The sequence below is a fragment of the Peromyscus californicus genome, unplaced genomic scaffold (assembly GCF_007827085.1).
Source record: "Peromyscus californicus insignis strain IS unplaced genomic scaffold, ASM782708v3 Scaffold_13__1_contigs__length_99412109, whole genome shotgun sequence".
Taxonomy (NCBI): Eukaryota; Metazoa; Chordata; class Mammalia; order Rodentia; family Cricetidae; genus Peromyscus; species Peromyscus californicus.
The window spans coordinates 3,185,678-3,209,524 of NW_026294424.1; the positions used below are offsets into that span (position 1 = coordinate 3,185,678).

A 23,847-nucleotide genomic window follows, 5' to 3' on the forward strand; every position below is an offset into this window, starting at 1 on the left:
TCATCACTCTGCTGGTTCCTGGTGCGGGTCCTGGGTTGGTGCTCGCATATTCTGTGAATTGTCCTCTGTCATGCACACATGCAAACACACACACACACACACACACACACACACACACACACACACACACGTATATAATTTTTAAAAGGTCTCAGAGGTTTTAGTTTGTAGTTGCTCCCCTCTGGTATCTGGGCCTGTAGTGAGGAGCTAGGAGCATGTGCTTTCATCAAGCCTCTCACTCAGGGCAGCCAGGAAGTTGACAGCAAGAGGGAGCCATGGACAGATTCTACCCTTCAGGAGTACACCCCCAGCTCCCTACCTCCAACAAAACTTCACCCTCTAAAGCTCCCGCCACTCCCAGTAGCCCATAAGCTGAGTCCGCCAATGAGTTAGCCTGTTGATGAGCTTGGTCCTCTCACGGTCCAGTCACCTCCCAAAGGCTCTACCTTTGAGCTAGGCTGAATTGGGGACCAAGCCTTGAACACAGGATCCTTCGGAAGACCTTTCAAATCTAGACCCTATTGATAGGAACTCTAATCCCATCATCATGCTGCTGTTTGTATAGCTTGGTCCAGAGGAGTGGGTGGCATGTCTTGTCCTAGTTTGGAGCCCTGCTTGTTATACAGTGCAGGCTTGTTACTCAGTGGCGGAACACTTGCCCATTGTGTGCCTCCACAGACCCGGGGCTTGATCACAGCAGCACATTCAGTGCACACACACACACAGTGAGAGAGAAAGGATATTTTAGTTGCTGCCCGCTTCTGGGAGATAAACTTATAACTTAGAATAAGAACTGGAGCCAGCTCTTCTCACTGGTATTTCTCTTATTTTTGAAGGTTCATATCTGTTTTAATTTTCTGTCCAGAGAGGTGGCATTCAGATGGCGTTGTCTATCCCAAACCTGCCTGGCTTGGAGAAGAACTGCTGTCCAAGCTGGCCAGGTGGGCCGTGGAGAACAGGAAGAGTGAATTTAAAAGCACGCTCTCCCTGGTGTCCATCCTGCGGTACAGCAGGATGTACCAGGCGCTCAAAGAGAAGTACAGAGACATGGTGAAGGTAATGCTAAGGAGCATCCGAGGTCCCCCCATTTAACAAGTGACATGACCAGTCCCTGCCAGGGAGACTTCCCTGTGGGCTTCCTATCGAGTTCAGGTACCACACTGAAAACCCACTGTGAGTGCAGACAGTGTAAGCCAAGTGGATGTTTCGGTACATTTTTAAACCCAGGAGTAAACTGTTTTACATTTTTCAGAAACTCAAAAGGGAAATTTTATTCTGAATTTTTATTCTAAAAATAATAAATAATAAGCATTGTGTTAGTTACTGTATTATAAAGTTTACATTTTGTTTAAATTTTATTTTTGTTTTGAGATGGGATATCTCTGTAGCCCAGGTTAGCCTGAAACTTATGGTCCTCCTGCCTTATCCTCTCAAGTGCTAAGATTACAAGCATATGCCACCATGTGGACCTGGCTAATTAAAAAAATTTTTTTAGCCGGGCGGTGGTGGCGCACGCCTTTAATCCCAGCACTCGGGAGGCAGAGTCAGGCGGATCTCTGTGAGTTCGAGGCCAGCTTGGGCTACCAAGTGAGTTCCAGGAAAGGCGCAAAGCTACACAGAGAAACCCTGTCTCGAAAAACCAAAAAAAAAAAAAATTTTAAATTATTTTTATGTGTGCCTGTCTGTGGGAATATGTGCACAGGCATACAGTTGCCTACAGGAACAAAACAGGGTGTCAGAGTTCCTGGAGCTGGAGTTAGGTGCAGCAGTGGTGAGCTGCCTGCCTTTGGTGGTTCTTGGCAAGAGCAGTAAGCTCTCTTAACCGTTGAGCTGTCTCTGCAGCCCTGGCTTCATTAACTTAAAGGTATTTCTAAGACAAGTGCTCCACAAAAGCAGCGTGCTTCATGACAACGTGACCTTGAGTTAGTCCTTGCGCTTATAAGGCAAAGAAGCCAAAACCACAGGCTTGGAGCCATAGTGATTCATTATAGAGATGTGGTTCGGGTCTGTCTGCACACAGCTGAGCTGCATTCTCCTGAAGACCCTGGCCTGGGGTCTTCTGTCCCCCTGTGGACTCTCCATACCTTCAAGAAGGTACTCCTATTTCTCAGCTTTTAAACTGTTCCCAGGACTTGTTTATCCATTATATCACTCACCGCACCTGTCGGTTCTGTACATGGTTGACTCTCAAGGTGCCTTGATCATCCTGCCTGTCAGTCAGAGCCTGGCCCTGAGCAGCTGGCCCAGCTCCTGAGTCCCAGTCTGTGTCTGCCTGCACCACTCCCATGTTTCTTTGTGTGAGTGCTCACATGTATGTGAGTGAGGATGAATGCACCTGTGCATACGCATGCAGAGTCCAAGGAGAGTGCCATGTGCCATGCTCCCTCACTAGGGTTTTACACTGAACTTGGAGCTAGGCTGGCAGTCAGCAAGTCCCAGTGACCCTCCTATTTCCAGTGTCCCAGGGCTGGGCCTACAGCGAACCACATGGCCATACATGGCTTTTTATGTGGGTGCTGAGATTTGAACTCTTACCTTCATGCAAAGCAAGCACTTTACTACTGAGCTTCGTCCCTAGCCCTGCCCTCCTTCCTCATTTCATTAGTCCTTGTCTTTATCCAGATAAGCTGGCTTTTCCCTGCATGAGTCCTTGTCTTTATCCAGATAAGCTGACTTTCCCTGCATTAGTCCTTGTCTTTATCCAGATAAGCTGACTTTTCCTGCATGAGTCCTTGTCTTTATCCAGATAAGCTGACTTTTCCTGCATGAGTCCTTGTCTTTATCCAGATAAGCTGGCTTTTCCCTGCATGAGTCCTTGTCTTTATCCAGATAAGCTGACTTTTCCTGCATGAGTCCTTGTCTTTATCCAGGTAAGCTGACTTTTCCCTGTGTCAGACATCTTAAACTGTACCGTTGGTGGTCTGGGTCACTTTGTACAGGACACTTTCTGTCCCGTCCGTGCAGTGTAGTAGCTGCGTTCTTGTATAAAGCACTTAATTGTAAGAGATCAACTGTGAGTTCGTGCCCCTGAAATGAAATTGTGTATTTACTATATGGTTAGTTTGGTTTGACTTAGGCTGTTTAGAGATACTTTAAGGTGTTGAAGGTAATTTCACAGCTATTTACTTATTCCCTGAAAACATTTTAGGTTTGGCCTGAAGTAACAGATCCTGAAAAGTTTGTCTACGAAGACGTGGCCATCGCCACATACCTGCTGGTAAGAGCACTTCACTGTTCACACTCAGGGAGTGTGGGAAGCTTGCCTCTGGCAGACGCTACTAGCTGGGGGTGGAGCATTCACCAATCAGATCTTATGGTTTGCCCTGCTGTGAAATGATTTCACATCCTGCTTGGCTCCTGCATGAGCACAGAGCATGCGTGCATCGGGAAGTTGGGGTGCGAAAGGATAGATGGGGCAGGAATCAGTGAGACACAGTCGTCACTGGAGGCACCAACAATCCAGTACCCGCCAGCTGTGGCCTGGGCCTCTCTCCCCTAGTCTGTCCTTGACTTGCTGGCTAGCCAGCTCAGTTGGACACTTCTTTAACACAGTACTCTTGATTTTCTTATCTATAAAGTGTTTAAACTAGAACTTCCCAGTTTCCCTTTAACTTGTAGCTCTCTTAGTTTAGAAAACAGGGTTATTTTGCTTGTCAAGGCATGCAGAAGTTAACGGACAAGGAGAGATGTCCACTGGATGTGGATGCCATTTTTCTGGTGCTGGGATAGAAACCAGAGCCTCGTGTGCTGGGCTGTCTCACTCTACCATGGGTACCACCGAGCCATACTCCAGCCCTGAATGAATGCAGCATCGGGAGAACAGTGCAGCGGGGGTGGGGGTGGGAGTGGGATGGGGGTGATGGTGTCCCAGTACCCTCGGGCCAAAGATCCCATCTGTTCTGCTCCTTTGTGTCACCTGCCTGGGATCCCTGGAGGCTTGGGAAAATTCTCTCCATCCTTCCCCTCCCACAGTGGCGTTAGTGTTTGGGTCCTTCTTTTTCTGTATACTTGGGCTGGAATCCAGGGCCTCACCCATGCCAGGCAAGTGCTCTACCACTGCGCCATTCATCACCAGCTCCTTTTCTGAAGTCTAGAGACAGGACCCCACCAGCTTTCCCAGGCAAGTCTTGAGCTTGCAGTCCTCCTGCCTCGTCTTCCCAAGATCACAGGCGTGTGCCTTTGCTCCATTAGGTTTGTTCTGGAACAGAATGAGTCAACGTGTGGGTTGTCTTTACTTTGTCTCTTTCCTCAGATCCTTTGGGAAGAGGAGAGGGCCGAGATGGGAGTCACCACCAAGCAGTCCTTCGTGGACTTGGGGTGCGGAAACGGCCTCCTGGTCCACATCTTGAGCAATGAGGGGGTGAGCATGGCTCTGCTGTCTTTTCTTAAGATTTCTCTAGGTTGAGTGAAGGGGCCCCCGTGTTTCTTGTTTTTAATTTTGTGAGACAAGGTTTCACTGTGTAACTTGACTAGACTAGAACTTGCTATGTAGTCCAGATTAGCCTCAGACTCACAGAGAACCACGCATCTCTGACTCCAGCGTATGCAGCCACACCCAGCTCCAACAACATTTCCTGATGCAGCTGCCTGGACTCAGAGTCAGCCTGGCTCAGAGTGGTGCCCACAGCTTCAAGCTGGAGCTTTCCTTGGTGTTTATAAAGGAGGCATTTGCAGTGGTGTCCTTGCGAAGACCTGGAAGCTGGGTGCAGAGCTGATAGGAAGGTTCCATATAGCCCTCTACCCAAGTGGGGAATGAATAAGGTTGCAGCCAGGGTGCAGGGACCTTGGTGGGGCTGATCACAGCTTGCCTTCCCCTGCGGGTTCCCTGGGTACTGCCTTGGGACACAGGCCACTGTGGTCCCTTTTGAAGATCTATGGTGATCACTGGTAGGGTGCAAGTTCTCACTAGCCATGCAGATGTGTAGTCTTGCCAAGAGATGAGAGCTGTGCCTCCCACAGATGCCAGGCACGACCTGCCCTTCCTGGGTGGCAGTGGCAGTGCCTGCAGATTTATTTTTTGCCAACTTACTGCAGTTGCCCAGACTTAACCCAGGATTTCAAAACTGCTCATTTCAGCATCCAGGCAGAGGGATTGATGTCCGAAGAAGAAAGATCTGGGACATGTATGGACCCCAAACTCAGCTGGAGGTACTGCTTTCCCCCTAACTCCATGCATTCTCTGTAGTTCTAGCAAGACTTGTCCCCTAAAGTCAGCTGTTGGCAGGAGCGCCTCTGGATTCAGTCAGCTCTTACTGCAAGTGTTCACTTTAGTTTGAGTGCTCTGACATAGGAAGGAAAGAGACGGGACAATTTTAGCTCTGCACAGCCTCTGGTTACAGTGACCTTGTCTGGAGGCCTTCTTCCCTGAGCTGTGCATGTGTGTGCATGTGAGCTGCTCCATGCTGTCTGCAGAGTGGAGATGTCTTTTTCCCCTTTCAAAGCCTGCTGCAGGAGTCTGTTCAGACACCCACTCTGAGTGATGATGTGCAGCAGCCCACCAGGAGGGTCTTCTCTTAGTTAAACCTCTCTAGAAATAACCTCATAGACCCAGAAGTCTGTTTCCTAGCGACTCTAAACCCTGTCAAGTTGGCAGTCAAGATTAACCATGTCAACTTGATGAGCACCAAGTATTCATCAGCAACTGCCACTATTCCTGTGTGCCCCCACTGCCCTAGACACTGTCTACAGCTGCTGCAGTACTGTCTGTCCAAACACTGCCCTAGACACTGCCCACAGCTGTTACTGCTTCATCTGCAGCATAAAGTACAACTTTAGAGACTTGCATTTTCTGTCACCGTATCTCTTTTTCAAGTTGAGATAATATGACAAAGACTTGAGGGTCAAGGGGGTTCACTGCCAACCCCTCAACTCAGTTCTTCCTTCTGTGTTCATGGTTGCTTTCCCAGGGATTCTTAATTGCTTATAGATTCACATTATAGGAAATTTTGCCAAGCAAGAAGGTGAACTTTTGTAATTCCAACACTTAGGAGGTAGAAGCAGGAGGATCAGCTGTATCATGAGTTCAAGGCCAACCTGGGTTGCATGAGACCCTGACCTTAAAAAAAGGAAAGAAAACTGAGGAATGTTTTTAGGACTGGGCATGGTGGGATATGCCTTTAATCTCAGCTCTTGGGAGGCAGAGGCAGGCAGACTGAGTTCTAAGCCATCTTGGTCTATAGAGTGAGTTCTAGGCCAGCTGGTGCTAAATAGTGAGACCTTATATCCAAAAAAAAAAAAGAAATGCTTTTAGTGTCTTGAGTTTGAGGACTGTTGGTAAGCTGGCAGGTTCATAAAGAGTCCTGCAGGTGGCTAGTTGAGATCTAAGTCCATAGATCTTCATGCCCGGTGCCTAAGGCTCTGGATTGTGTGAGACGGATAATCAGCAGGAGTAATTTGGTGATGTCAGCATCCCTGTGTCCCCAGGTCTTAACCCTCTGCTTGGAATGAACTTCAAACTGTCCCGCTAGTAAGTCCTGACTGAAGGAAGGGCTGGTTGATGTGAGGGGCTTTCAGGAATTGTATAGAGGTTTGAGCTGTTTATTAGAGGTCCCCAGCACCTGCCTCAGAGCTGTCAATGAGTCACCTGACTCGGGAACCCCTTCTAGCCTCAGTGCCAGCGCCGCTGGTTCTGGTGTTGGGTATTCCAGGTGGAAGTCAACTGTGATTCTGTTGCACTTTCTGCCTGAGCCTGTGGCCATGAGGCTTCACTGGAAGCTGCGTGCTGCTGGTATATTTCCTAGTAAATAGTTGTTTACAGCGGCATTTGTGTGATGTCTGTGATAGCTCTGCCTAGAAATCCTATCCATCTTGGCTTAAGCTTCTTTCTAATCCCTATTCAGTGCAAGTGTGTTTGGAATCCCTTGTTAATACGGTGCTGTGATGATCTCAGATTGTATTAAGTTTGTGCATCAAACAGGACGGTTGCAATTTGCTGTATTCAGAAGGCCTTTAGTGAAGCAAGTCTGACTGTTTCCAGGTCCATGTAGCCAGATAATGGCAATCCAAAGTATGAATAAGGTCTGGATTCATGAGGAGACAAATGGGCAGATTTAAATGCAGAGTGAGTGCAATGATAATAAATGTTGCTAAAGGTTTCTCCTCCTGTGTGACTCTGCACTTGGCGGTTGGCCAGTGTGTACTCAGCATCTCAGCGTCTGTGTAAACAGCACCAGAGTTGCTGTAACGCATCTTCTGTGAAGGCTGTGGGGCGCTAACAATGGTACAGTAAGGACTGGTGTAGAGAGCAGGACTGGAGAGGCAGACATGGTCAGAGCGGCACTCCATCCCCTGGGGTCTATCCTGCACCATCTCAGGTTGTGATGCACCTCCTTCCTCTCTCTTTCTCCGGTCAGTCTCTAAGATGTCACTTGTTAATTCGAGACTGGCTGCTGACCGCCAGGAAGGGTGATTAATGTGCAGAAACTCAGAAGGGCAGAGTGGTAAGGTGTCACTGCTGAGAGTTCCCTGAGCATAGTGACAGAATAGCCCAGAACTGAGAGGCCTTTCCTTCCTCTTCTCAGAGGAGACCAGTCACCAGCTGTCTCTCTGTTGGTTGCTTTCTGTGTTTATGCAGGAGGCAAGTTTTAGTCATCACCCAGAAAAAGTGCTCTTTTCGGGGGGGGACCCAAAAGTTGCCAGTGATTTGTGTCCTTGGAGGCCAACTATGATTAGGACAGTCATCTCCTCTTAGTAAGTTGGGCACAGTGGAGGCCTGGGAGGATCATGTGGTAGGTGGACTGTGGCTGTGAATCATGGCTCAGAGCTTCTGGTGCATGTACTGACTGGTTCATCTTGTGTGACATTCTTAAGGAAGGTTCCATCACCCCAAGTGACAAGACCTTGTTCCCTGGTGTTGACTGGCTGATTGGTAACCATTCTGATGAGCTCACTCCCTGGATCCCTGTCATTGCAGCCAGGTGAGTAGGAAGGGCAGGTGGCTGTTGCTTCCTGTGCACACGATGTCCACGATGGCAGCCCCTCACCGCTGTGGCAGTGTGGCATTTGACATGGTAACTCAGAGTGTTGAAATGACAGTAGCACAGATACAGTGAGTAAATTTAAATCTACCTGCTTTTCTTTGAAACTGTGACTACTAAAAACCTGAACCACACACATGGTTCCTCTCATGTTCTGTTAGCCACCACTGACCCCGGTTACATCATCTCTGGCATTTCTATCCCATGTTGAAAGGGACATACTTTTTTGGAAAGTGTTCTGATTTTGGAGGGTTTGGCTTCAAGGGAAAGTCTTTGCTTAGACAGATCCTTTGCAGCAGTCCACACCTTTAGACAGCTCTTTGACGAGTGTGAGACGCTGTGTGTACCTTCAGCCCCACCTCCCTTAGTCTGTCATCGGGCCTCTCCTACCACCACCAGGACTCTGGCTGTTTGTGCTCCTAGCTCCACTCCAGGTCAAGTCTGAGCTTACCTTTGCTGTGCCTGCCTTGGTTTCTGATTCCTACCTGAAGTTCCAGCTCCAGAAAGCTGATGTCACAGTGGGCCAGAGTAACTGCACAGGGAAATTATTTTTTATTAATTCAGTTTCTATTTTGTTGAAAGGCACAATGTGTTGCATGGTTTTTAGAGATCCGTAAGAAACAATCCCAGTGTGATGACTGTGCCTGTAACCCCAGTACATTGAAGGTGGAGACCAGAAGTCAGGAATAAGTAGTGCATTTGAGTACATTTGCACTGTAGTCTCAAAAAGTAAATAAGAAAGACCCATTGCTTTAGATGTAAGAATAGCCAGGAGCAGCATAGATACTTGGCCTTCTGCTGCTTGTGCATGCTGTGGTGCTCCTGCCTACCTGGGTCTCTGCTGGGCTCCTCAGGTTTTCCTGGGTCTCTGCTGGGCTCCTAGGGTCTTCCTGGGTCTGTGCTGGGCTCCTAGGGTTTTCCTGGGTCTCTGCTGGGCTCCTAGGGTCTTCCTGGGTCTGTGCTGGACTCCTAGGGTCTTCCTGAGTCTGTGCTGGACTCCTTGGGTCTTCCTGGGTCTCTGCTGGGCTCCTCAGGTTTTCCTGGGTCTCTGCTGGGCTCCTAGGGTCTTCCTGGGTCTGTGCTGGGCTCCTAGGGTCTTCCTGGGTCTCTGCTGGGCTCCTAGGGTCTTCCTGGGTCTCTGCTGGACTCCTAGGGTCTTCCTGGGTCTGTGCTGGATTCCTAGGGTCTTCTTGGGTCTCTGCTGGACTCCTAGGGTCTTCCTGGGTCTCTGCTGGACTCCTAGGGTCTTCCTGGGTCTCTGCTGGGCTCCTAGGGTCTTCCTGGGTCTCTGCTGGGCTCCTTGAGTCTTCTTTGGTCTGTGCTGGGCTTCTTGGGTCTTCCTGGGTCTGTGCTGGGCTCCTAGGGTCTTCCTGGGTCTGTGCTGGGCTCCTAGGGTCTTCCTGGGTCTCTGCTGGGCTCCTCAGGTTTTCCTGGGTCTCTGCTGGGCTCCTAGGGTCTTCCTGGGTCTCTGCTGGGCTCCTAGGGTCTTCCTGGGTCTCTGCTGGGCTCCTAGGGTCTTCCTGGGTCTCTGCTGGACTCCTAGGGTCTTCCTGGGTCTGTGCTGGATTCCTAGGGTCTTCTTGGGTCTCTGCTGGACTCCTAGGGTCTTCCTGGGTCTCTGCTCGACTCCTAGGGTCTTCCTGGGTCTCTGCTGGGCTCCTAGGGTCTTCCTGGGTTTCTGCTGGGCTCCTTGAGTCTTCTTTGGTCTGTGCTGGGCTTCTTGGGTCTTCCTGGGTCTGTGCTGGGCTCCTAGGGTCTTCCTGGGTCTGTGCTGGGCTCCTAGGGTCTTCCTGGGTCTCTGCTGGGCTCCTCAGGTTTTCCTGGGTCTCTGCTGGGCTCCTAGGGTCTTCCTGGGTCTCTGCTGGGCTCCTAGGGTCTTCCTGGGTCTCTGCTGGGCTCCTAGGGTCTTCCTGGGTCTCTGCTGGACTCCTAGGGTCTTCCTGGGTCTGTGCTGGATTCCTAGGGTCTTCTTGGGTCTCTGCTGGACTCCTAGGGTCTTCCTGGGTCTCTGCTGGACTCCTAGGGTCTTCCTGGGTCTCTGCTGGGCTCCTAGGGTCTTCCTGGGTCTCTGCTGGGCTCCTCGGGTTTTCCTGGGTCTCTGCTGGGCTCCTAGGGTCTTCCTGGGTCTCTGCTGAACTCCTAGGGTCTTCCTGGATCTGTGCTGGGCTCCTTGAGTCTTCCTTGGTCTGTGCTGGGCTTCTAGGGTCCTCCTGGGTCTGTGCTGGGCTCCTAGGGTCTTCCTGGGTCTGTGCTGGGCTCCTAGGGTCTTCCTGGGTCTGTGCTGGGCTTCTAGGGTCTTCCTGGGTCTCTGCTGGGCTCCTAGGGTCTTCCTGGGTCTCTGCTACGCTCCTGAGGACTTCCTGGGTCTGTGCTGGGCTCCTAGGGTCTTCCTGGGTCTCTGCTGGGCTCCTTGGGTCTTCCTGGGTCTGTGCTAGACTCCTTGGGTCTTCCTGGGTCTGTGCTGGGCTCCTAGGGTCTTCCTGGGTCTCTGCTGGGCTCCTAAGGACTTCCTGGGTCTCTTCCTCCTCCAGGTCTTCCTACACCTGCCGGTTTTTCGTCCTGCCCTGTTGTTTCTTTGACTTTGTGGGGCGATACCGCCGGCGGCAGAGCAGGAAAACACAGTACCGAGAGTACCTGGACTTCATGCTGGAGGTGGGGCTTTCCTGTGGCTTCCACATGCAGGAGGACTGCCTCAGGATTCCTTCTACTAAGCGGGTATGTGCCAGGGCATGTGCAGGGTCAGGGAATATGCTCTGCTTGGGGTTCCTTCAGAAGTTTCCTTCAGAGCTCATCCTCAGGCTGGCACCATGTTGGCAAGTCTTGCTCCTCCAGGTTGGAGGTCAGAGACCTGTGTTTTGCACCTACCGTTCACTGCTCGTCATGAATAACCAAGGAAGCTCATGCAGTCTCTGACCTGGTGTTACAGTTGGGTGGTATGGGAGGTGCCCAGTAAGTGCTGGACAGCCACACAGCTGGTGGGACTAAACACATCAGATGCTGCTCTGCTCCAAACCCAGAGCACATGGCAGGGCTGGGTGACCCTAATGGAATTCCACTGGCTCCCTTTGCTGGTGTGCACTCTAACTCTGGAGTTAATGACCAGAGGGAAAATGTGGAGGACGTTCCATAGATGCACTGGGCACCTACATTGTTCCAAGTGTCGTGCTAGCAGGTTAATATACAGCCTGTTCTCTCACAGATCCCTGGGGACTCTCAGAGGTAAATTGTGTCACCCCTGGGGCAAAGGCAGGCCTAGTAAAGACAAACAGAGTGAAGCATTTTGAACCCCGAGCTGACTTGCACCTTCCATAGATCTGCACCCACATTCCTTACCAGCTTTTATTGTTAGCTTTTTTATTTTTAAATCATTTCTGTTGGTATTTCAGGGCTTAGGGTAGACCTCAGTGGGTAATGTTTCCCAGCATGCGCAAGGCCTTGGAGTCCATCCCAAGTACAACCAAAAAGCTAAAACAAGGATTCTTTCTTCTTATGACAGATTGCTAAAACTTTGGTGTGAATTGTTCTTCAGCACAAAAGTGCTCCATGGTGAATGTTGTAATACAATGTCTCTTCAAACACAGGTCTGCCTCATTGGGAAATCCAGAACATACCTGCCTTCTGCAGAGGTCTGGATGGATGAGCAGAGGACATGGTACCTCCACAGCAGACAGGGCCACCCCCAGAGCTCGCCTGCTGAGGGACACGCGCCTTCTGTACCCCAGGTTGCTGCCCACGATGCTGATCACCAAAACAGTCACAGGACCTTTGACCTTGAGGCTGAGTGCATGCCTGATGGCCGGGCTGCTGAGGGAGGCGCAGCCCCAGCCCCAGGGCTCTGGATGCCTGGGTTCTGCCCTAGAGAAAAGGCTGAGCGTGTGAGGAATTGTGCTGCCCTCCCTCGAGACTTCATTGACCAAGTGGTTTTACAAGTGGCAAATTTATTGTTAGATGGAAAGACGTTAAACACGGAGAGCTCTGAGGATGGGAGTCCGAAGACCTGGAATGGAGGAGGTAGGCCCCACCCTCCAGGGCAGGCTCACTAGCCATCGTGGACTGTGGGTTTTTGTAGCTCAGCATACCCAGAGGCTGGGAATGAACAGCTCTCCATAGTTGCTGTTCAGGGGAGGAAGGTGGAGGCCAAGGCTGCTGGTGTTTAATCCTTAGAAATGATACAACCAGAGAGCAGGTCACCGAGTGTCAAAAGCCCCACTTCTTGAATGTAAATTCAATACTTTCATCCCTAAATACAAGATTGTTGCCGTGTGAGAGACAGTTCCATCTGATTGCTCATTGGCTGGAACCTGCCTGTTAGAGAGAAACAGGCAAAGTAGGGTTGCTCTTACATGCAAAGTTGAGGCTGTCAAAGCTTTCAGCTGCACCCCTTCCTTCCACCTGTCACCACCAGAGGGCAGTATGGGGCCATCTGCTGACTAGAACCAGGTTGCACTGGAAGCTGTGGATGTTGTCTAGTTCTCACCCTGCATGGGAGCAAGTAGCCCCCAGCATAGCTTAGAGCAGAGTGGCAACACTCTCATCCCCCATGCCACATCCTCATCTGTGACTGTTGGGTCCAGGTTTCTTCCCTTTACCCTCTCATCTCCCACATGTGACATGGCAGGACCTTCTTATATTTTCTCCTTCAGAATTAACCAATCCTGGGAGGCCCTCTGGGACACTGGCCAGAGTGGCCTTGGCTCCAGTGGCCATGTAACTTGAAGAACCATCACTCTGTGGTTTGGGGCTAGCTTTGCTGTTTAGATGCTAATATGGGGTCTTTGCAGAGGGAGGCAGACAAGGTTTCCCAGCAAGGCTGGAAGAACACAGGGCGCTGGGATGGTGTGGAAGTTCTTGAGTGTGCTGTGTAGCAGGATTCCTGGTTTAACAGAGGAAGTGATGGGAACTGGGGGCTTTGGGCTGTGCCTGGGATGGAAAGCCCTGAGCTAGCTGGACCCTCCTTCAGACCTAGATCCAGTACCAGGTGGAATACCAGGGTACCATTCCTTCACTGACAGGTGTCCAGAGGCCTAGGCTCATTGGAGGCTCTCAGGTGCCCCTGGGTGAGAAGCATCTCTATAAGGAAGGAGTGGTCCTGGGCCTTTGAGCCCACAGACAGCCTCTCCCCACTCTGCCTATTGGAGGCCTGGGCATTCTCAGTAAGCCATTGCTGGACACTGGGCAGGAGTCCCTCAGGTCTGGGTCAGGTAGTGCTGCTACTGCCTGACTGCTGTGGAGACTGAGCTGTTTTTAGCCTCCAGCTTTACTGGGAGACACAGGTGAGCTGCAAGATGCAGGAAGGTGATTCTTGGCAAAAGCACAGGGAGACCCATTGTTACCTTAGTCGGAATAGACTTCATTGTCACTGGGTGTCTGATCAGAGTGTTTCCACGTGTGAGCAGGGTCTTAAGCAGCATTGTGAATGGGAGAGACCTCACTGATACCTGCAATTCTGTGTCACACCTCCCACTCCAGCCCACCATGTGGGCAGTGCCCTGCAAAGCTCTAATGCCAGCTTGGCCAGGAGACATAACAAAAGGCTTGCCTGTTGGCCCTGCCTCCTCAGCTCTGGGCTGTATCTCATTTGTATTGTACCAAGAATGTGGGGGCTGGGCCACCCCACCAGGTATTGGTGGACGTACTTGATGCTCAGCCTGCACAGTGGAAGCGTGTGGTACTGCATGCTGGCACACTGTGTCACTGTGACTGGGGTGACGGCCGCCTCATGTCCTGTGGTTGTAAGATGTGGTTTCGTTAAACTGTACACCAGGATCCTGCACCTGAAGCAGGCAGGGGACTTGAAGCTGCAGGATAGGGTTTGGCTTTGGGACCTGACAGTCTATGCTGGCTACAGGCTTGTAATCTGTGCTGTTTGCGGATACCTGCTTTTCCACAGGGAGCCTTTCCCTGGCAGAAGTGGCTGCGGAACTGAACCCAGAGACCCTGCAGCGACTGAAGCGGGAGTGTGGAGGCTTACAGACCCTGCTCAGGAACAGCCATCAGGTGTTTGAAGGTAAAATCTATGAGGTCACCATACACTGTCTATCCTGCTTGTCCCTAGCAGTTCCTCTATGTGTACTCTGTAGAACTCTGCTTTCTGTCCCCAATGGCTGTGATACTTAGGGGCTTGTCAGAAGAACCAAGTGGACATTATGGCGGCCCTGTGCCCACCTAGGCCACCACTAGCCTGTATCTTAAGGTGAGGCCATCCTTCTCTCTAGGCACACTCTGGCCTCGGCTCAGGCTCCCTGTGCCTTGGTCCGGGTGGCTCCTGTCTAGGATGTGCTCCTGAACCTCCGTTGCTTCTGTGGTGCCTATTCCTCATATAGGGCTGGTGGTCAGTTGCAAAGCTTGCTGGCTGCATCTTGTATCACTACAAGAACATCTGTTCACCTCTGTCTCCTGCAACAAGAAGCATGTGGAGCTGTAGAGCCCATCAGGCAGGTTGGGGACATGAGCCTTCTCCTAGTCTCTGCTTGATGCCTCCACCTTATGGGCCTGGCACAGGGACTTGGGACTCTCGAGTGGCCCTCCTGGTAGACTGAGGCTTGACTCTGCTTCAGCACTGGATTCCATAGCTCCAGAGATAAAAGGGCGCATTCTCATTTGTCATGGCTCCATCCCTGCCCTGTGGGAGTGTTCAGTCTAAGGACAGGGAGTGGAGTATGACAGCGGCCACCCAGAAGCCTGAGGTATAGACAGTGTCATGAGGTCATGAGTGTGTAGGACTCACACAAGATGGGAAGAGCTGCAGGGCCTGAATCCTCTCACCAGCCTTCCCACGGGCCACTCCTGCTTCACGGAGTGTGCGTCTCCCTTTAAAGTACATTCCATTCTTAGGTAGGGTTACCATTGCTGTGATAAACATCATGACCAGAACAACTTGGGGGAAAGGGTCTGTTTGCCTTATGTATCACAGTCCATTGAGGAAAGCCAATGCAGGAACTCAAACCGGGCAGAACCTGGAGGCAGCAGAGGATGCAGAGGCCGTGGATAATTGCTGCTTACTGGCTTGCTCTCGATGGCTTGCTGAGCCTACTTTCTTACATAGAACCCAGGACCACCAGCGCAGGGGTGGCCCCACCCCCAATGGACTAGACCCACCCACATCAGTCACTAGTTAAGAAAATGCCTTACAGGCTTGCCTGCAGCCCAGTCTTCTGGAGGCATTTTCTCAGCTGAGGTTGCCTCCTCTCAGATGACTATAGCTTGTGTCAGGTTGACATAAGACTAGCCAACACAGCCCACTTGGAGTGTATTCACCCCACGTGCTTCCTTGTACAGCATTAAACACAACAGGCATTGTCTTTCTCTTGCTTCACCAGTATGCCTTCAGCACAGGTATCCACTTGGGCTTAGTTACTTAGAAAGGCTTTCCTTAGCAGGTGATGTTCCTGTTGGGACCGGGAGGAGAGGAGTCTGGGAAGTGAAGAGGCCCAGGGGAGTTTTGGTCAGTGGGACGGTGTATGTGAGGGTCTGGATTGGGTAGTAAGCTGCTGATGCAGGGGCCAGAGAACTGTGGCTTCTGTGACTAGCATGGAGGGTTGATGCCCAAGTTGCCCGGGAAGGAGCAGCTTGGCTTCTCGTCTCTGCTTCTGGGACCTGTGGCCCATTGGCACTCAGACTGCAGCGTTGAGCTCAGTGGATCTAGGTGATGGCATGAGATGCTGTCAGCTCAGCACTGGTTCTTTGGTGTGTCACCAGAAGCCGCGAGGCCAGCACTGTGCACCTCATCCTAACAGTCTGGGACTTGAGGACTTGGGGTCGGCCTTAGCTGTATCCACGAAGGGCCACTGACTGACAGTGATGAGGAAGGGGCCTTGAAGGGGACGCAGGTGTTGGAAACAGTGTTCCCACCTTAGATCTTAGACTAGGGATTAGAGGGTCCCATGTTCCTCTCTGATGTCATCGTCTATGAGAACAAGGTGTGCACTGCCTCATATTCGAGCACAGATGTGTGCTGTCCCATGTACGTGAAAAAAACCGCATGAGAACATGGGGGTCAGGTGCTCCTGAATAATGTATTTGAACATGTGTGTACTCGCTGCCTGTGTGTGTACACCTGGGAATGTGGGTGTCAAGTGCTGTCCCATGTCAGGGCATGGCTGTGTAGGTCTACACACCTGCCCTTTGGTGGTCCAATTGTCCTTGGGAAGTTGGATATGGTTCTGTCCGGCTGACTGGCCATCACTTGGGTGAGTTTTGTTCACGGGCAGGTGCAGGAATGGCCTGTCATAGTACCCTGGAGGTGTTGCTGAAACCCAGAGCCCCACACCCAGATATCCAGATGAGCTGTCCAGTGCCTGGAATCTGTGCTTACCTACAAAGCTTTAATCCGTTAAAATACTACAGCCTGAGGGGCCTCTCTGTTTCCCACATGTTTTCTTTGATTTCGTGAAGGACCATTGCTCCTGTCCAGTGTAAATATGTGTGTATGGGGTTAACTGCTTCTCTGTGCAGTTCACTTTGGGGGCAGTTAGTTTTGGAATCATTCCTGAGTAGGAGACTTGGGGATCCAGAGCCACGTGAGCGTTCTTTGCGGTCATGCAGAAAGTATGTGCTGAAGCTGGGGCTTATCTCGGGATGGGGTTTTGTTTTGTTTTTAGCCACTGTGACTCTGGGTCATCTGGAGGAGTGTGTGCTCCAGAGGAAGCCAGCTTTCAGATGGCTTAGGTCAGCTCATGTGAACACTATGTGTCCATGCCATGTCAGGACTGACCCGCCTCAGCTCCGCCCCTTCCCAGGGCCTGCATGGTTGTCTCTTCCTGTCTGCTGGTGAAGCAACCTCCTCATCTAGAGGACTGGACATAGCTCAGAGGAGTTGGTGACTTACCCAAGGTCCCCAGCGAGGCTGACCATCCAGGCCAGTTGAGCCCTGGCGTTGATGCTCCTGAAGACAGGACACACCCTCAGTGCTCTTCCTGTCCCCTGGGTCTCAGGAAGTTCTAGCCAGAGGCTGCTTTGTCCAGCCGCTAATGGGTGGAGAGTTCTGTTTCTCTGCAGTCCCACAAGCCCCCAGCAGGAGGCAGGAGCTGGGGGGTGGGGAAGACAGCAGATTTGTGCCTGTGATTCCATTTCAAATTAGTAGCACATTTCCTAGAGGAGAGCTGTTGGTGGTCTGACTTGAATGGCTGGCATGTGCCCTGGAGGGCCACCCCTCTAGCTCCTGACACCATCTTTCCCAGAGTGATGCCTGTGGGGCCAACAGGGAGCTGCCTGGCATCCTGGTATAAACTGGGCAGATTGGCACACTGTGTATACTCGATGCCTGGCTACTGCCCTCTCCAGATTCCTGTGTTATTATTAGTACTCCCATTTGATCTTTATACCTATGACTGGGCCTGATCACATAACCCTGCAAATAGCAACCAAAAGTGTGCCTAGGCATGCTACTAGCTCATAGCCTTCTGGGGAGGTTCCCCTGCTGGCCACTATGTCCGTAGAGAAGGCCTAAACCAGCATTGAGGGCAGGCTTCATGTCCACTGTGGCTTGGCCTCAGATTGTTTAAACATGTCAAAACTTCCAACAGGGACAGGGACTCCTGGCCACTTATAGTCAGGTATCCTGTTTCTGGAAGATGCCCCTGAGGCTCCTCTGAGCACAGTTCAGAGAGTTCTGGGCCCACAGTAACTTGAGTTGTATCCTGTGCCACACTGGGTGGTTCTGCTCTGGGAAACGTCTCTAAGTGTCCTGAAGTGACCTTAACTTGGGCTTTAGTTCAGGGAAGATCAACCTCAGCCTGAGGGAGGTGGTTGCATGTGGTGCCACTTGACCCTGGGGGCTTCAGTCCATTCCTGAGGATGAACCCCTTCCTGTGTTCTAGGTCCATAGGGTCCTCTCAGGACTCATTGCTCAGGTTTCCAAGGGAAATATTTACTCCCAGGCTGCTGATGGCAGCAGCCAGGCTCTCTGGGGCCATACCACAGGGGATCCCAGAGCCGACAGGAAGCTGTGCTCACTCAGACACTCAGTTCCGTTTCAGTTCTGGAAGTCGGTGAGCCAGACTGCCTCAATGAGGCACTTTTATTCCCCCGCCATGCTGGCCACAGGTAGTTTTACGGCACTGGGGAGGCCAGAGGTTTGGTTGCTTTGGCAGAGTTTCACATGGTGCTGTTGGCTCCTCACAGTGAAATGGCAGAGGGCAGTGGGCCACCCTGGCCATTTCCTGATTACTGTACTCTGTGCACCCAGATCCTGTCCAGCAGGACTCATGGCTGGAAGTCCTCCCCTTGACCCTGCACCCCTCTGTCAGGACTCCCCACAAGCTGGTACTTTTCAGTCTCTGTACACTAATGACACTCGGGCCTTTTGTTCTAAACCTCAGTTAGGAATGGGCGAGTTCACATCCGTGACTGGCGGCGGGAGTTGCAGAGGGAAAAGCCTCCAGAAGCCAAGCGGAGTCTGCCTGCAGAGGTGTTCAAGACGCGCATCTGCTGGTTCTTCACTCACCATCCTGATGGCTGCGTGCTGCCTGCTGCCCGCTGCCCCTTTGCCCATGGCCCTGAGGAGCTGCGCCAGTCTCAGACCTCGAAGAAGCAGAGGCAGGCTCCCTGAGTCACTTCCTCAGTGATCTCTAGCTGGTGGCTCTGTGGGCTCTGCTACCTGTCTCCCCTGTCCTGATGGCACCCTGTTGGGGCCGAATTGGCTTTGGTGTGACCTGTCAGTGTGCATAGCCACCATCAGTCCCTGACACACATCTCCAGGCTGTGGAGCCTGCTCAGCCCTTCTCGGACCACCCTGACGCCAGAGCCACTGTGTCAGCTTCTAAACACATGGCCTTCTTATTCTCAGGGCTCTGCCCCAGGTTCCCTCTGCAGGAACAGGAGCTTGCTGCAGGATGATCACAGGCTCCTGTAAGCAGAGGTACAAGACTTTCTGTGAGGCCATTAGCAGAGTCCTAGAGAGAACAACTTCCAGAGTCACACTCTGTGGACTCAGAGTGAACACTACCTCGACCGTACCCTTCTCTTTGGCACCCTATCCCCAGAAGTGCTGGACAGTTTTTCCTTTGAGAAAAAAGTTATTTCCATTTACATTTATTTTTGGTCTTACACAAAAGGTGGCACTCACTTTATCTCTGCTGACAGTCCTGGGGACCAGCCTCTGAAACTTGATGTGGTAGAAATATCCCAATGTCATCCGAGTGAAAAGAATGAAGTTTATTCTGAGAGCTGAGGGCTCTGCAGCATCCTGGGGCAGGGCGGCCACCGTGGAGTCTTGAGCCCAGCTGATGAGAACCCACAGGGCTTGCTCCCTCCTCTTTCCTCGCCGGTTTGGCAGCCACAACTCCAGAGCAGTGAGGGTGACCTGCACCCAGGCAATATCGCCACCACTCCCTTGGACAGGCTAGGCTGTGTGTCCTCAGGAACCAGGGCTCACTCAAAGCGGGGCAGCCTCTGCCTTATCTCCCAGGTCCATGGGGGCCCCAAAGCTACGGAGCCCTTTCCCAGCCTGGCTTTGTGTCTGAGGAGGCAGCGTTTGGTCTCAGACCCTGCAGGTGCCTGGAAATCTAACCATGGTCCTCAAGGATGTAGTAAGGCAGGGCCCCCATTGCCAGTGTGTTTGGCCCTCCCTCAGATTTCACTGGAGCCCCAGGTTAAGGCAGCTAGACAGAGGGGGGACAGCAGACTTAGGTTTCCCCCTTTTCTAGTTCACAAAGTCTCATGCTGAAGCCTGGGTTCTGGGGGAAGTCACTGCAGAACTCATTCAGAATGAGCTGTGGGCTCACTCCCTCCCCATGACTGCATTCAGTGAGGACAGCTTCCAGAAGCCCCTGCATGGGAAGAATGTGAGCAGGTTAGGGAAGTGTGCATGGAGGAGGTGGGCCATGCCTATGTCCCCTGACAAGCCTGCTGCATTGGGCTTTCTGTTAAACCCATATTCTACCACACTAGTGACAGGACCAGAGGAGCAGGTAAGCGAGCGAGAGAGCTCAGAGGTGAGGAGGAAATGCCCAAAGTCACGGTGCACTAATGGCTGGTGAGCATGCATCCCAGGCTAACTGCGTCCAAGCACACACTTGTGCATAAACTCAGGGTTTGCCTGGAGTGTGACCACCTTGGGACCATCAAAGACGTTTGGCTTCTGAGTCTTCAAAAATTGTGACCCACAAGATGAGAACTCGGCGTTGTTGGTGAGGGCTGCTGTGTTTCAGAGCACTTACCAGTAAGGGCCCTGGGTACCTTTCCTGCCTTGGGTCAGCAAGGAGGGACCCTCAGATGATTTGTCATTTGATGTGCAGCAAATGGCAATGAACCTGGTGACTTAGAGCAGTACAGCAGGGACAAGCACAGCCTTGGTGGACTTTCATGCTCAGGTCCCTCCTGGCTGCATCCAAGTTAAGGCCCAGGACTGAGGTCTCAGCAGAGGTTAGACTGGGGAGTATCCGTGTCCATGTTCTCGTGGCACTCTCCACAGGCCAGCTGGCAGCAGCAGGCCAGTTCCCACCTGTGTCACATCACAGGGGTGATGGCCTGTTACTGGTGAGCGGCAGGCCGCAGACCCTGCCCACAACCAGAACAGGCTGGTCAAACATGAATACCATGAGTAAGGATTGAGGCCCAGTGTCTGCCAACCACACCCCATATCCAGACTCTCCCAAATCCAAGCACCTGAGGATCTGTCAGTGATGGCCACCTGTCAAACACAAGCCTTGGGGGTCATGCACATTCACACATAGCAGTCTCCTTTCCTTTTGACACCACCTCACTCCCAAGTGGGTGAATCAGGTCCCCCCAAAGCTCAGATGCCCATAACTTCAAATACAACCTGGTTTGGAAATGGAGCCTTCATAGATATGATGGGTTATGTGGGGTTAGGGTGGATCCTTACGAAGTGAGTGTCCCTGGGGATGAATAGAGACACAGGAAGAGGCTGTGGAAACGGATGAGTGATGGCCACAAGCCAGGGATCCTGACTGACACACACACGCACACACACACACACACACAAGAGCTGGAGGAGGTAGGAAGACAGACTAGAACCTGAGACAGCTTCAGAGGTCACTTGGGATCAGACACTGGCTGGCTTTGAGCTGGCACAAGTAGGTCACATGGGACAGGGCACCATCTGCTGAAACTGCAGTGGGGGACTAGAGGTCATTCCAGCGTCGGGGACTATGGCCTAGTGATCTGTCCTCCCCACATGTACAAGCATGGCCTCAGAGACCTCCAGTGCAAGACTAGCCAATGTAAAGGCCCCGGATAGCCAGCAGAGTGTCAGTGGACCTGGATCTTAGGCTCAGACTCCTTGGTTCTGAGGGAGGTGGGAAGCAGACCTACCCTTGCCATTCTGGACTTAATCCTGAGCCAGCTGGATGGTCTGAAAGGTAGTATCTTTGCTGTTATCCTTCCATCTAATGAGAAGTTGCAGACACAGATGGCAAGGCATTTGCTCAAGGCCACACGGTAACCTACATCACCAGAGCTGGTGCCCAAGCCTGCCTAGGCCCATGTGCTCTGGCAGTCAAGTGAATTGGGGCCCGCCTGAGACTCGCAGGTTCAGGGGGTTGTGAAGCCTCCTGTGAGCAGCCCCAACACCATGCAGGCACTGGGTGCAGAGATGCCTTCAGAGCAGACCAACCAGAGAGGTTCCTCAGGGCGTTCTAACTCTTCCCATTAGCCAGCATTCTGACTAGGCCTTGGGTCAGCTAAAATCAAAGTGCAAGCCAGGGCCGTTCCCCACACCAGACAGAAGCAAGACAGGCTCAGAGCACACAGTATGGCCAGGACCCCGCACTACTCGGTGCCCACTGACCCAGCTTGCCTTTGATTCTGGACTGTGCCACATCCCAGGGTCCTCATGTGACCTGGCCAGTCCCTTCTACTCCCTCGGCCAGGGACACAGCAGTTCTGCTGTGTGAGCAGAGAGGCCAAGGCGGGAGAGGGCTGCAGGCCTGGCTCTTAGCCTCTCCAACAGGAAGGCTCCAATGGGCCCACGTCTGCAGACCTCAAGCCAGTTTTTGGATGAGTGAAACATTTGGAACTCCAAATGGAGATGATGCTAGCCTGGTTGGGTGGGGCCTGCCTGCCAGCCCAGCCCACTGAAGCTCCCCTGCAGAGGGCAGCTGGGAGGAACAGGAACTGGCCTGGGAAGGAGCTTCCCCATCATGACCCAAATGGCAACCAGTCAAGGAGTCAGCCTGTGGCCTGGCAGGACACACCAGCTTCTTGTCTAACCTTCAGGACCAGCAATTACCCACTACCCTGGTGATACCTCCAGGACCGAGCCAGCAAGGAGCCAGAGACAAGCTGTGCCTTCCTATGAGTGAGGCTGGCTTCCACAGTGCGCTATGTATGACCTTTCTTCCTACCTGAGCCCGAAGGAGTCTCTGACCACCAGCCAGGCAGCATCTCCACTGGGAAGTGAGCAAGGAAGAATGTCTCTAGCTGCTTGACTCTCCAGAAATCCTGGGCCATGTGGCAATGATTTGTTCTGCTGTGGAGCACTCCAGAGCAGACAAGGCAAAGCCCAAGAAGGAGGAGTGTGAGAGGAGGAGGCCCAGAGGCAGAGGGTGACTCCAGAGAGCCACCCAGAGCCTCCCGCTGAGTTCTGAAGCCATCTCCTCCTCCGTATTTCCTCCCCTCCTTTTCTCTTCCGCCCTTCCTTCCCCCCCTCTCTCCCTCTCCTCCTACATGCAGAGTTGAAAGGGCACTAGGATGGATCCACTCATAGCCCACAGGCAGTTCTCTGGGAACAGGGCTGGGATTAGGTCTGTATCCATGGGGGTGCTGCCTTGACCCTGTCCTCCTAGTTGGGTGAGCTGCAGCTCCAGATAGGACAGGGAATTAGGCCTGGCTGGCAGGGACCTCTAAGAATCTGAGCTGGGATTGCCAGCCTGAGTCTCCTACTCCCAGGGCCGGGGAACCTGAGGCTGTGTCCCGGGCTGAAATGACTCTCCAGCTCAGGGAAGGGAGACAGGCTGGGTGTCACTCTACATTGTCTGAGACCTCACTGCTGGAGTATCCCTTCTTCCTGCCTCCTGTGAGGGCCTAAGCTTTACTAATTGTGCTGGCTAGTTTTATATCAACTTCACACAAGCTAGAGTTATCTGAAAAGAGGGAATCCCAATCGAGAAAATGCCTCCATAAGATCTGACTTTTTCCTAAATAGTGATTGATGGGGGGGGGGGGCATTGTAGGTGGGGCCACCTCTGGGCTAGTGGTCCTGGACTCTACAAGAAAGCAAGCTGAGCAAGCCATGAAGAGCAAGCCAGTAAGCAGCATTCCTTCATGGCCGCTGCATCAGCTCCTGCCTCCAGGTTCCTGCCTGAATGGAAATGTATAAATATATGGTCGCTGCATGCTTGTTTAACTTATGTTGGATGTCTGGATTTGTGTGTTCTGTGTGTATTGGTTATAGTTCAGCTGATTATTATAACTAGCTGCCCAGGCACGGGATTTGCCACTGGGCTTTGCTGAATCTAATGATACACCTAGCGGGTTTTGTTCCCCCAGTCAAACACCTTTAGAGACCTGAGAATATGACATTTAATATAAAAGCTTTTTTATGATAAAGGGACTTGTCAGCTCCTAGCAGCATCCTGTATCTTCTCCAAGAAGATGGATGGCTGCAGAAGAACTTACACCTGGGGGATTGGCTTCGGGTGTGACAAAAGGCCGGCCATGCAGTGAAAAGCTGCCTTACACTGCTGCTGAGATCCTGTCCAGACTAAATAAATGGAACAGTGGGGGATCTATTGCCCCATGTTACAAAGTCAAGGTGGTCAGTCTCTCCAAATTCCTACCCTACAAAAATCTGTCAGATCTTTTGGGCTTGGCAGCTAGCTAAAGGCAAATACTGCTTTTGGGGCTTGTGTCCCCCAAAGACCACGGAGAGACTTGGGATTGCTGCCTGGGTGGCTGGAAGACATGTCTC

General features: G+C 52.0%; 1 protein-coding gene across 1 annotated transcript in view; it reads left to right on the forward strand.

The window, feature by feature from the left end:
* The window catches only part of Trmt44 (tRNA methyltransferase 44 homolog), a 28,355-nt gene extending 5,068 nt beyond the window's left edge, over window positions 1-23,287 (forward strand). The window contains exons 3-11 of the mRNA XM_052736131.1: window positions 837-1,056; window positions 3,149-3,217; window positions 4,253-4,360; window positions 5,077-5,148; window positions 7,810-7,916; window positions 10,508-10,691; window positions 11,558-11,987; window positions 13,867-13,983; window positions 18,296-23,287. Coding sequence (XP_052592091.1) covers window positions 837-1,056; window positions 3,149-3,217; window positions 4,253-4,360; window positions 5,077-5,148; window positions 7,810-7,916; window positions 10,508-10,691; window positions 11,558-11,987; window positions 13,867-13,983; window positions 18,296-18,525 — 1,537 coding nt within the window. The 3' untranslated portion in view covers window positions 18,526-23,287. The remainder of the gene's footprint in view (window positions 1-836; window positions 1,057-3,148; window positions 3,218-4,252; window positions 4,361-5,076; window positions 5,149-7,809; window positions 7,917-10,507; window positions 10,692-11,557; window positions 11,988-13,866; window positions 13,984-18,295) is intronic.
* Window positions 23,288-23,847: the final 560 nt, after the last annotated feature.